Source organism: Rutilus rutilus (assembly GCF_951802725.1).
Source record: "Rutilus rutilus genome assembly, chromosome: 25".
Taxonomy (NCBI): Eukaryota; Metazoa; Chordata; class Actinopteri; order Cypriniformes; family Leuciscidae; genus Rutilus; species Rutilus rutilus.
This window is the reverse complement of record NC_140229.1, coordinates 18671753-18685028: the sequence shown is the minus strand read 5'-3', so window position 1 is coordinate 18685028 and position 13276 is coordinate 18671753. Positions and strand designations below refer to the sequence as shown.

General features: G+C 38.1%; 1 protein-coding gene across 3 annotated transcripts; it reads left to right on the top strand.

Moving 5' to 3' along the window:
* Positions 1-39: 39 nt before the first annotated feature.
* Positions 40-13144, top strand: vsig8a (V-set and immunoglobulin domain containing 8a). Of its 3 annotated transcripts, XM_084401207.1 has the most exons (11): positions 40-143; positions 426-584; positions 845-898; positions 3056-3158; positions 3296-3387; positions 9813-9982; positions 10125-10329; positions 11236-11388; positions 12266-12388; positions 12477-12615; positions 12727-13144. In XM_084401207.1, exons 4-11 carry the CDS (start codon positions 3127-3129, stop codon positions 12890-12892), a joined length of 1080 nt encoding a protein of 359 aa, XP_084257333.1. In that variant the 5' UTR covers positions 40-143; positions 426-584; positions 845-898; positions 3056-3126; the 3' UTR covers positions 12893-13144. The 3 variants fall into 3 exon arrangements, with proteins under 3 accessions (XP_084257333.1, XP_084257334.1, XP_084257335.1); XM_084401208.1 differs by lacking the exon at positions 40-143 and having other exon boundaries at positions 319-584; positions 848-898; XM_084401209.1 differs by lacking the exons at positions 40-143; positions 426-584; positions 845-898 and adding an exon at positions 2782-2942.
* Positions 13145-13276: the final 132 nt, after the last annotated feature.

Genomic DNA, 13276 nt, shown 5'->3' with positions numbered 1-13276 from the left:
AAGAAGAAAAAATGGTCTTGTTTATTTGTATTTCTTTAGGAAAGATTTCATTTCCCACCTGTCTTTCTGAATTGCATAACTGCCATCTGTTGACTATCTCAGCCTCACATGTGAAGCTGGAGCAGCTGTGAAATGTCTTAAATGTAAGTAATCGTTCTCCGTTTCAATTATGTTAATGGTTCTCATTATATTCAAGCATGTGCATTTCTTAAAGATAAGGTTGCAGTGGCCTATTCATGAAGATGTGTGGAGCCTCACTGTTCATTGTGAAAGAACCACCTTTAGATGGACTTCCACTGCATAGCTTGGTGAAAAGGCATAGCAAGAAAAGAAAAACTGTTTATTTTCGATAAAATAAAAAATGCCCGGCATGTGTTTACTGAATCGTTATAATAACTTATTATTGTGTCCTTTGTTTTTCTGAGTGGAGTAACCAGTTGTCACCTGAGACCAGTCTCCGTGGACCATATCACCATGGCACCACCTTCACTTGATACCAGAAGTGACTTGTTGTCTCACAGTGGAGCCATTCAGAAGGTGACGTGCATGAGGACTAAACACAGAGATGAACTGGCCCTCCATCTGTAAGTTTCTATAAATAATTCCATTTTATCTGTTTTCATGGCCTATTTTCCTGCTCAGATGAACATTCATGCAGAGGAACCAGTTATTCCAGTCGATCAGCATAAAAGCAGCCAAAATGTTTCGTCTTGTGTTGTATAATGCATGGTGCAGGATAGATTTTGGTGAACAATGAGGTTACAGGCTCTCAAAATAGTGTAGGAGGAAGAATGGAGTGCGTTACAAAAAGAAAAACAACAAAGATGTGTTTTTTCTCTCTCAGTAGGGAAGTAGATAAGAAACTTTTCACTCTGTGAATGCCCTCAGGTCACAACAGGTGCGTATTTTTTACTTTTTGCTACAGTATAATATTTTCCAGGTTTTGTGTCCTATTTTATTATAGACTACCATTGAATTGCTATATAACAAGTGGGAATTACTAATTTTGGGACATTTTGTGTTTGCTATATAAATTGATCCCTCACATTCATTCTCTGTTCGGTCTACGTTGCTTTTAGCGTGTGTTGCCCTGCCTGTCTGTTTACCTTCCGTGTTATCTTCATTAAATTACATGTTGGAACTTAATCTTCATCTTCATCTGCCTTCCTGCAACCACCCGTAACAGAAGACCGAACCATGTCTAGATTACGCAGCGAAGTTTGCGACCGTGGCTCATTTTTTGTCCTTCTCAGATGAGTTTTTCCGTCTCGCCATCACCTGCCCCTTCGACGACGAGACCCTGAAGTCACTGTTCTGGATCGGGGCGAACTATCATCATCCAGTTGACCTCCCACTACCGGTCTGAACTGGGAAGAAGCAATCATCCAGTGTCTGTAGAGCATCCTTCCCCGATCCAGAACACAGCTAGACCCAGAGCCCGAATCACCACCATTGACCGCGGAGAATTCGTGTGGCGAATTCCCCCCACAGACGGAGAGCTACCCCCCGCCGCATCAGCCAGAGCCCGAGAAGAAAAGGACAGAGCTGACCCTCGCCCCGGAAGTGGAGCTCCATCATGAGTCTGACCAGGGGCGTGAGCCCAAACATCAGCGGAGGAGGGAGTCGTGACTACAGACGATGAGGACTGGCTGATTGACTTCAATGAGGAATTATCGACTCCCACCCTATCCCACCTGGTACCTTCATCATTGCTGTTTTGGAACAGTACCATTGACTGTATAAACTATAAACTAATATTTTCATCGACCTACATAGACTGTGTCATACTCACCATCATTCTGTCGAGATTTCTTCTGCCATCACCGTGAAGCTCAGCCAGTCCTCCAGCCCCGCCACTGCCGGATATCAGCAGCCCTGCGCTGTCTCTGTGGAAGCCCTGCTATGACGTCGAGCTGCAGGTCGTGTTACCACCAGCAGCGTCAGTGCGAGAGGATCCTGCAGCTTCGCCTCTTCCCTCGGATCTCTTCTCTCCATCTCGGCCTGTCCGGCTCCGTCTTGGCTCCTCCCACCTTCGGCTCCACCGGGTTCCCTCGTCCTGCCGGCTCCCCCTTGATCAGTCGTCACACCACTTCCGCAACGGACTTGCAGGCCGTCCACTGCACTCCGTCCCTCCACCCCTACGGCTGCCGCGAGTTCCTCCTTCCCCTCGGCGTCGCCTCTGTCCTCCATCACACCAGCTCCACCTCAGCCCTCGGGTTCTCTGGCTCCACCTCAGACGTTCGTCGCCGTGGCATCGCCTTGGTCTGCATAGCCAGTGATGTCGCTCGATTCCATCGGCTCTCCGTCTGCTCCTGTGGATCCATCGGCCACGTCTCCCGCGGTCGTCCCCCAGCTGTCGTCGGCCACTACACCACCTTGGCTCCTCCCTCCCTCGACTCTGCCGTGGGCTGTCGGCACTGGGGAGCTCTGGGTCTGTGCCTGTGAACTATTGCCATCATCGCCGCCAGGGGATCGTCATCCTCACATCAATCCTCTGTCACCGTCTCCTGTCACCACTCCTTCGCCACCTCCTTGTCCACCCCCTCCATCCCTCACCTCTGCTACTACGGCGTGAGGTCACGCCTACTGGGAGGGGGCGTTCTGTCACCATTATGTTCAATTTAGTTTCTTTATGATGGACTTTTAGTTTGTTTTCATTCCCATCATCCCACTTTGTTCAGTTTTCCCGCTCTTCGTTATTAGTTTATTTGTGTCAGCTGTGTTCTATTAATCATCCTCATTTGTGTTTGCTATATAAGTTGGTCCCTCACATTCATTCTCATGTCTACGTTGCTTTTAGCGTGTGTTGCCCTGCCTGTCTGTTTACCCTTCGTGTTATCTTGTTAATTACGTGTTGGAACTTAATCTTCATCTTCATCTTCATCTCCCTTCCTGCAACCACTCGTGACAGAAACAAATGTCTTGCTTATTTTTTAGTTAATGTTAGTTAATCCATAAACTAATGTTAACTAATTGGACGTTATTTTAAAGTGTTACCAAAATAGCAAACTGGTGTAAAATATCGATCCTTTTTGCAATCTCTTTTCATTTCTAGGCTTAAGCGTGTGTCTTAAAAACTTCACTCAGCTGAATGGGAGGAAGTGGCACAAAAAAGGGTGTCCAAACATGAATGTACAAAACTGCTGCTGCAACACAAGGTAGGCCTACTGTATGTAAGAACTGAATGTTCAAAATATGGTACCCAGCAAGACATGCTCATTATCTTCCTCAAACTTCTTTCAGTCATGATCCTCTCCTCTAGCTTTCACTCTCTTTTCACTTTCATCTCTCACAGATGTCTAAAATGGCCTTGCGTTAGACGAAGAAATTTGTCCCCGTTGTCCTCATTTGTGATATTGACTGCGCTCGCCGTGTTTCTCAAAGCAAGTAAGTTTCTTTGCAAAAAACTTATTGTACTTTCAAACTTGATTTCCAGCACCATTACTAGACCAGATAATATGGCATTCTGCTCACAACCCTGCTAAAATTCTTCAATTAGGCCTGAAAGTTTTCCTTCATCCAAGTCATGGATGTATGATGGGATTTATTCACAAGCATCTGGACAAAATCCAGATATTAGTCATTTGGAGAGTTTCATTATATGAGCCCATATGAATCATTTATGAGGGAGCACCAGGATGGAACTTCAGTATGAAACCAGGATTTTTGGAATTACAGGCTAATTGAAAATAATCATCCTTAGACTTTAAATGACAAAGAAAAAAAAAAGCTGAATGACCTAGAAAGAACAGAATAATTAAAAAGACTAGTTATTCTCATAACTTATTTCATTTTCAATTAGATTTGAAGCTTTAATATATCATAGTTCAAAGAAAAGTGCCTTTGTAGTTTGTTGAGCAAATTCTATATTTACAGTCTACAAACATTCAGTTTGTAGTTCTGAAATGACAGAGTTTGCATTTTCAGTCCATGGATTCCCTCTGAAATTAGAATAGTAGTTTTCAATTAATGTGTAAAATAAAGTCATGTTCTACAACAAAAAAATACAGTCATACCTAAAATATTAACTCTGGAACCATTGTGTGCTAAGTTGATAACAAGTTGCATAATTCCATCTTCTATGACATAATAATGACCTTTTATCTTGTAAGTTTGACTTGTCATGATTATGAAATTTGATCTCATCTTTCGATCTTTATCTCATCTTTTGATCTTTATCTCATAATTATGATTTAGTATCTCATAATTTAGACCTTTTATGTCATAATAAAGACTTTTTATCTCATAATTATGTTTTACCAAAGGTAAATGTGGCGGATTTTGGTTTTCATATTAATAATATTTAACAAAACATGAACATTTCTTCAAGTAGTTAAGCAGCCTTTTTTACTCATAAATAAAGAGAGAAGCTGATATCGATAAGCCTTCTAGGTTGGCATAGTCATTGATGTCATGACTGAACATCTCTTTTAGTCCATGAGCCAGAGGGGTTGATCGGTATCAACGGGGGGGCAAATGCTATCATTGTTTTTTGGCAAGGTATACACCCCTAGTACTAGAAAAATCACGATAGCAGTGCAGCGGTGGTAGCGAAATCACTTTTTTCAGCTCATGAAGTTACTAACCCCCTAAGATAAATTCCGTTTTTGAAATCTGGTGTATATCTGGTTTAGGCTCATGCTAGGGATATTATCAATATTCTATAATATGGTGCTTGGTATCGTTGGAAAGAGGACCTTTTAGGCTTTCATTTAAGCCCAGTACTGAATCTATCTGCCAAACACAGAGGTCACAAGACTTCTTTAAACCAGAAATAACACACATTTTTTCACAATTTCCGCCTAAAGTGTATGCTTTCTTTTATCCTTGTGGCATGAAAGAACACCATGGACACAAAACTCAACAAGTCAATACTCAAGGCACTCTGATGACTCAGAAAATGTATAATATACCCATACTATTTATTTGTGAGAGCCTTAAATTAGACTTGTGCAGCCAGCACAAGTCTTCAAAATAGAATAGAGCCAATAGAATGGACAAATAGAATACCTTATTAGTCCAGGGCCAAATGGCCTATTTATTCATGTACAGTTGTAATAAAAAGTAATTGTTTCAATAGTGTTGTCAACATAACACTTGTAAGTGGTTTAACAAAATGTTTCTATCATGTATTTTGATATTCACCCACTTTTAGTCAGAATATCAGAAAGTAGCTCATGCACGGAATGTTGATGGATTTTGACAGTTTGACAAGGTTTTTTAAAAAGTCAGTTTTGTGAAAAGATTGTTGGTTCAGTTGACTGGTTATAACAACACTACCAACTATGCCATCTTCAATCAACTTCCATTGAGTTCCAGGGGTATTAAATGTAAGTACAAAATACTTTTTCTCTTGTGCTTGTGAATTGGTGGGGAATAGTCGCAGTAGCTAATGTAAGCTTGGCGTTTTTAGCAGGCTAGCTATCTAGCAGGCTAGCTAGCTTGCAGGTTAAACTGGCTGTCATAGATTAATCCAGTGGTTCCCAATTCCAGTCCTCGTGACCCACTGCTCTGCACATTTTGTATGTCTCCCTTATTTAACACACCTGAACCAGATCATCAGCTCATTAGGAGAGACTCCATGAACTGAACTGAGTGTCAGATAAGAGAGACCTACAAAATGTGCAGAGCAGTGGGTCACGAGGACTGGAATTGGGAACCACTGGATTAATCATAGACTGGCATAGATTAATCTATGAAACAGTGTAACAGTAAATACTACAGTGCAGTCAGGGCTCTCAAGTGTCACATGACAGTCACTCATTTCGGTCTTTTGTCACGCCCTCTCGCCACACATTGTATTTCTCACGCGGAAAAACTATTTATAATATATTTAATATGCCGCAGCGCCCAAAATGTCTCTGGCCGCACCAGTCTCATTATGGAACCGGCAGGAATCAATCGCTGTAAAAATCTATTATTGTCTATCCATTATAAAAGTGCATCTATCCATTATAAAAGTGCATCTATCCATAATAAAAGTGCATATATCCATTAAAAAAGTCCATCTGTCCATCATAAAAGTGCATCTATCCATTATAAAAGTGCATCTATCCGTCATAAAAGTGCATCTATCCATTATAAAAGTCCATCTATATAAAAGTGCATCTATCCATTATAAAAGTGAATCTATCCATCATAAAAGTGAATCTATCCATTATAAAAGTGCATCTATCATTATAAAAGTGAATCTATCCATCATAAAAGTGAATCTATCCATCATAAAAGTGCATCTTTCATCATAAAAGTGCATCTATCCATTATAAAAGTGCATCTATCCGTCATAAAAGTGCATCTCTCCATTATAAAAGTCCATCTATCCATTATAAAAGTGCATCTATCCATTATAAAAGTGAATCTATCCATCATAAAAGTGAATCTATCCATTATAAAAGTGCATCTATCATTATAAAAGTGAATGTATCCATCATAAAAGTGAATCTATCCATCATAAAAGTGCATCTGTCCATCATAAAAGTGCATCTATCCATTATAAAAGTGCATCTATCCATTATAAAAGTGCATCTATCCATCATAAAAGTGCATCTGTCCATCATAAAAGTGCATCTATCCATTATAAAAGAGCATCTATCCGTCATAAAAGTGCATCTATTCATTATAAAAGTGCATCTATCCATTATAAAAGTCCATTTATCCATTATAAAAGTGCATCTATCCATTATAAAAGTGCATCTATCCATTATAAAAGTGAATCTATCCATCATAAAAGTGAATCTATCCATCATAAAAGTGCATCTATCCATCATAAAAGTGCATCTATCCATTATAAAAGAGCATCTATCCATCATAAAAGTGCATCTATCCATTATAAAAGTGCATCTATCCATTATAAAAGTCCATCTATCCATTATAAAAGTCCATCTATTCATTATAAAAGTGCATCTATCCATTATAAAAGTGCATCTATCCATTATAAAAGTGCATCTATCCAATATAAAATTGCATCTATCCATCATTATAAAAGTGCATCTATCCATCATTATAAAAGTGCATCTATCCATTATAAAAGTGAATCTATCCATCATAAAAGTGCATCTATCCATTATAAGAGCATCTATCCATCATAAAAGTGCATCTCTTCATCATAAAAGTGCATGTCTTCATGTTCATTTTATGTAATTTTCAAGTATATTTTTTAAGTATACTTTATGTAGTAAGTATACTAATATCAATGTGTACTTGTAGTAAACTTGTGTACTATTTCAATACTGATTGGGACTAAATTGGCCCACTTTTAGGATTTTTAGTATTTGTAAGAGTAGTAAACTAAGTACACAACTAGGTTTCTCATTTGTAATGCATCTGTACTACAAGTTACTTATAAGTATACTAGTAGTTTACTTTTATAATACAAGCAGTACAATTTTTAGTTGATGAAAGTACACACTGAAGTGTACTCTCAGTAAACTACTAGTTTCGTAGTTTATACTGCAAGTATACTTGTAAGTTTTCTTTAAGTGAACATAACACTATACTTATAGTTTACTATTTATATATTATTTTTGCACTTGTAAAATACCTTTAACTGTACTTTAATTTTAAAAATATTTTATTAGCTTCATGCATCCTTTTTTAATCAACACTTGAATGTCAGTAAGTTTCATAAAGAAAGGCAACATTTTAAACAAAAAAGTAGAATTAGAGTAAATTGCTATTTTATATCAATATTCTAATCAATATTTTCAAACAATGTAATGTATAACAATGTATATGAAAAACTATGTAAAAAAAAAAAATTTAATTGACTACTCAATCAAAAGAGTTAACACAACTACAAGACAAGTATGCTTTGATTTCTTAATTATTCTTTTAAGTATATCTGGATCAAAAGATTGAGTTCAAGTACAGGCCAAATATACCTGGGCCCGTATTCATAAAGAATCTTAATGCAAAGAGTTGCTCCTAGTGACAAAATTCTAAGAAAATTCTTAGAAATGTGTCCGTTTACTCTTAAAATTAAAGAACAAATCCCAGTAAAGAAAAAAGTAATTCAGAAAGCATCTTAACCCTTAAAAGAGGTCTTAAGCTCAAAATTGTTAGGAGTACGGACGAGGACTTTTCAGAGGCTGAAGAGATTCTTTAGCAGAGGAGATCATGGCAGAAAGACGAAGAGGGAGAAAAAATCTGTTGCAGACAATGGGACTCAATGACAGTGAGTTAATAAGACGCTATAGATTAGATCGTGCAGGGATCATGTTTGTGACTGATCTTATTAGAGACGTGCAAACATCTCCGACACAGCGCAGAAATGCCATAGCGCCAGAAATGAAAGTAATCACTACATTACGATATTTGGCAACTGGGAAAATGCAACAATGCAGCAGTGTGTAATGTACACAGTCACATGTAATTTCTAAGTGAAGGCTTAGAATAGACCCTATACTTAAAATCACTCTTTTTTTCCTTCTTGGACAACCAGCCAATCACAGTCTTCAAAAGATTGTGTCATACATAGCAACGGGGTCAGCCCCGCCTCCTCGCTAAGATGAAAGTTTTTGTCTTTTCCTTGCTCAGAGTTGCTCTCAGATCGGCCCCGAATCGCTCTTAAGCTAAGACTCTATATGTAAAAGTTTTTAAGCTAAATTAAGAGTTTTCTGAGAGGATTCTTAGAATCTTTATGAATACGGGCCCTGGACTTTTCTCTCAGGATAAATCAAGTACACTGAAGTGTAATTTTAGGTATATTTCTGAGAAGTACATAACATGTAGACTAAAAGTATACTTTCTTATTTTAAGTTCAAAAGAAGTATACTAAGTGTGAAAAACACCAAGCTTACATTAGCTACTACTACTGCTACTATTCCCCACCAATTCACAAGCACAAGAGAAAAAGTATTTTGTACTTACATTTAATACCCCTGGAACTTAATGGAAGTTGATTGAAGATGGCATAGTTGGTAGTGTTGTTATAACCAGTCAACTGAACCAACAATCTTTTCACAAAACTGGAAAAACCTCGTCAAACTGTCAAAATCCATCAACATTCCGTGCATGAGCTGCTTTCTGACATTCTAACTGAAAGTGGGTGAATATCAAAATACATGATAGAAACATTTTGTTAAACCACTTACAAGTGTTATGTTGACAACACTATTGAAACAATTACTTTTTATTACAACTGTACATGAATAAACAGGCCATTTGGCCCTGGACTAATAGGGTATTCTATTTGTCCATTTTATTGGCTCTATTCTATTTTGAAGACTTGTGCTGGCTGCACAAGTCTAATTTAAGGCTCTCACAAATAAATAGTATGGGTATATTATACATTTTCTGAGTCATCAGAGTGCCTTGAGTATTGACTTGTTGAGTTTTGTGTCCATGGTGTTCTTTCATGCCACAAGGATAAAAGAAAGCATACAGTTTAGGCGGAAATTGTGAAAAAATGTGTGTTATTTCTGGTTTAAAGAAGTCTTGTGACCTCTGTGTTTGGCAGACAGATTCAGTACTGGGCTTAAATGAAAGCCTAAAAGGTCCTCTTTCCAACGATACCAAGCACCATATTATAGAATATTGACAATATCCCTAGCATGAGCCTAAACCAGATATACACCAGATTTCAAAAACGGAATTTATCTTAGGGGGTTAGTAACTTCATGAGCTGAAAAAAGTGATTTCGCTACCACCGCTGCACTGCTATCGTGATTTTTCTAGTACTAGGGGTGTATACCTTGCCAAAAAACAATGATAGCATTTGCCCCCCCAGATGATACCGATGGACCAAATTTGGGGCCCTGGCTCATGGACTATTTAGAGAATTTTGCAAGTAGATGCACATCAATCTTTTGCAGATGTGTCAGTAGCGATGAAAGTGACCTCCAGTGGACCACAGACTATGCAGATGGCTCAAGGGGAACTTGTTACACTAGACTGCACCTACACGTCAAGTCCAGCAGACATCGGCGAGCTTGACATTGAGTGGTCAGTTGTCAGTCCAGACACCACAAAAAAAGACCAGATGGTGCGTAAGGCTCTGCTTATATCAGTGAAATGATATAATCTCCTTAGGCACTGCTTTGACCAGACTCTTACTGGTGATTTACGTATATGTGTTGAAAAACAACTATCAACTTGAACTGTTATTTAAATCTGTTGTCTATTAGATCATATCATATACAGGTGGAAGGAGATATACCCATGGTGACCCTGCTTTAATGAAAGGTGTGGACTTCACAGCTGTAGACCCTGCCCAGGGAGATGCATCTCTATCTATTACCTCGCTGATGGTCAGTCATGCTGGAACGTATCAGTGCAAAGTTAAAAAGGCACCTGGGGTGGACAGTCGGAAAATATCTCTGATTGTGATGGGTAATGTCATGTATTTCCAGTATTTGAGTACTACACAGAGCATTTCTATGAGGAATCTTTTTGCTGCCATGATCTTTTCTTCCCTATTGTGACGTTTATCCGAGTGAAACGGCTTCTCGAGCAAGAAAAAATGTAGGGCGGGGCTTGATTTTGTCCATGTGGAATTGATTGGATTGTTGTGGTTTGCTATTGGTCGATCTCATGTGATTGACAGGTTGTCTCGCCCTTGTTTCAGTAAACACATCAAAGAAGAGAAGAGATTTTCACTACAAGAGTGAGGGGAAGTTATTTTGATTAAAGATTACCAGAATTTTATTTTATTTTTTATGGGATCATGGATAAAGAATTTATCCATAATCCCTACATTAAAATCACATTAAATTGCGAGTATATGATACATCAGGCATCTAAGGAAAATGTATTTGTGCATGTATCATTTCATAGCCTAATGTGAGCCAAAAAATCCTGATGTAGGATTCCTGATGTGCATATATAATACTCAACAAAATTTTTTTTTTTTATATTTTGTCTAAAGGCTCAAACTCTTCCATTACAAAGAATTAGATTTTTCTCACAGCAACAAAGGGCTCAACCAATGGTGTGAGTTTGGGGGTGGAGCTATCGGTTGGTTTGACCAATAGAAGTGAGGAGAAGTGTTCAGGCAACCTGGCTGCTTTACCTCCAACAAAAGTTCCCAAGTTCTTCTAGTAGAAGACTTTTTGTTCAAAATTGGATTTTTCCTTGATTTTGAAAGGATTACATTGAAGAGAAGAGTCTTTGAGAAAAAGCATGCACCATTTCTCAGCAGTGCTTTCGGCTCCCTACAGAACTGCACAATGCAATCATTCAAACAACCTTGAATTTGTATGGGAGAATAACAATGTTTTGGCTCTCTCTGTGTTGTAGTGAGGCCGTCCGTGCCGAAGTGTTGGGTTGATGCTGGCGAAGCTGTGGGTGAGACAGCATCTCTCCGCTGCAGATCGGATCAAGGCTCTGCACCTCTGCTGTATTCATGGAGGAGAGAGAGCGGAGGTTCCATTCCTCCAGACGCCATTCAGAGTTAGTGCTACCTCTGGTGGTAACGTATTGTAATGAAATGCTGCTTTTCCATCAGTGATTCCAAACAGTTTTGACTCTATAAAATAGTATGCAAACCATCACTTTGATAGCTAAATTACGTCTTTTATTTTGATATATAAATTATGGCTTTTCCAAAAGAATGTGGAGCCAATACAATTTACTGTATGGATTATTTAACAATTTATTTGATTAATGCCCAATACATCCTTAAAAATAAAGGTTATTTACTGACATTGATGGTTCCATAAATAACCTTTAACTTCCATGGAACCTTTCCATTCCACAAAAAGGTTATTTAAAGTGGATTTTTTTTTTTATGTTCTTTTAGAAAATGGTTATTTTATGAACTGATATAAGTTATGAGACTTATATAATATATTAATTGCAAGCACTGTTAAAGTGTTTTAAATGAATTAATTGATAATAAAAGCAAATCAGATGTGAGAAAAACCTAACAGTTATTTTATTTATAAATAAAATCCTTATAGAGCATTAAAGAAATTTGAGTATTGTTATTATTATCTATTTTATTATCTATCTATCTATCTATCTATCTATCTATCTATCTATCTATCTATCTATATATATATATATATATATATATATATATACTGTATATATATGAGATTGCATTGTCTATATATACTGAGTAAAAAAATATATAATTATTTACTTTGTTTTTTAATAAATTTTCCAATTGATACGTCCCAAAATGGCTAGGAAGGGACGTTTTGTCAATTAATTTCTGTGGAGGATTTGCACCTATTTATATTAACATACAGGAGGAAATGAAGCCCACAGATTTATTTTAATTAATGAGATTTGATGCATGTTTTTCTTTCTCTCTATACATTAGACTCCCTCACAGGAGAACTTCTAATCAGTAACCACTCCGTAAGCCACTCCGGTGTCTATTCCTGCGAAGTTTCCAATTCTGTCGGGAAAGAGAGCTGTCGGCTTAACCTTCAAGCTGTGAAGCGTATGTGAAGCGCATAGACACACTCCAGTGATTTGATGCTAACTGATTATTCATAATGGTCAGTCTTAATAATCATAATCTTTCACAGCTCCTAACAGAGCGGGGGTCATCACCGGCACCGTTGTTGGGTGTTTACTCCTCATCATGATCGTCCTGCTCATTATATGGCTTCTCGTCTTCAGATGTAACAGGAATCGACAGGAGAAAGAGTTCTCCAATGAGATTAGGTAATAAGACCCCTCCATTTTCCTCCATGAATCCCTCCATTTCCTTCAATCATGTGAACTTTGATGATGATAACAAGACATTCTGGCTCTGTTTTCTTTCTGTCTTTAAAGAGAGGATGCTCCTGCACCTGAGAGCCGTCCTACCAGCCGAATCTCCAGCTTCCGTTCAGGTGTGGCCTACAGCCAGGTGGGCCAAACCCAAACTGAGCATCCACCCTCTACTAACACCAGCTACAGCACTGCAAAGTATGACAGCAGATTTGGCTATGCTGTATGAGGAGTCATACTTATTATACTGTAGATTGCCATTGGTTTACAGTTAAAGGTACAATATGCAACTTTTTGCTCTGTAGTGGTTAAAAAACAAAAATGGACGCATTTTGCAGAAGAACATTGTTTTGGTTGTGCTTCGGGTGAATATGACCATTCACAATAGAAAATGCTTTACAGTGAACTGTTAGAGAGCTACATATTGCAGTTTTTCTGTTCAATAAAATACCTTACTCACCTGTTGAGTGATAAAAACGCCATCTCTGTGTCACTTTTACAACATTTCAAATCCCTCGTTCTCACAGTCTCCAAAAAGCCAAGCCAATGTTGATTCTTGTTTTATTACGAGCTCTGTCACGTTCTCTTTTTGCCGGCAGACTCTCCTCTGTTT

Coding starts and splice junctions, on each gene's coding strand:
- vsig8a (XM_084401207.1), top strand. CDS start 3,127: ATGAATGTACAAAACTGCTGCTGCAACACAAG. Junction 9,983..10,124: donor CCACAAAAAAAGACCAGATG/GTGCGTAAGGCT, acceptor GTTGTCTATTAG/ATCATATCATATACAGGTGG. Junction 10,330..11,235: donor AATATCTCTGATTGTGATGG/GTAATGTCATGT, acceptor TCTGTGTTGTAG/TGAGGCCGTCCGTGCCGAAG.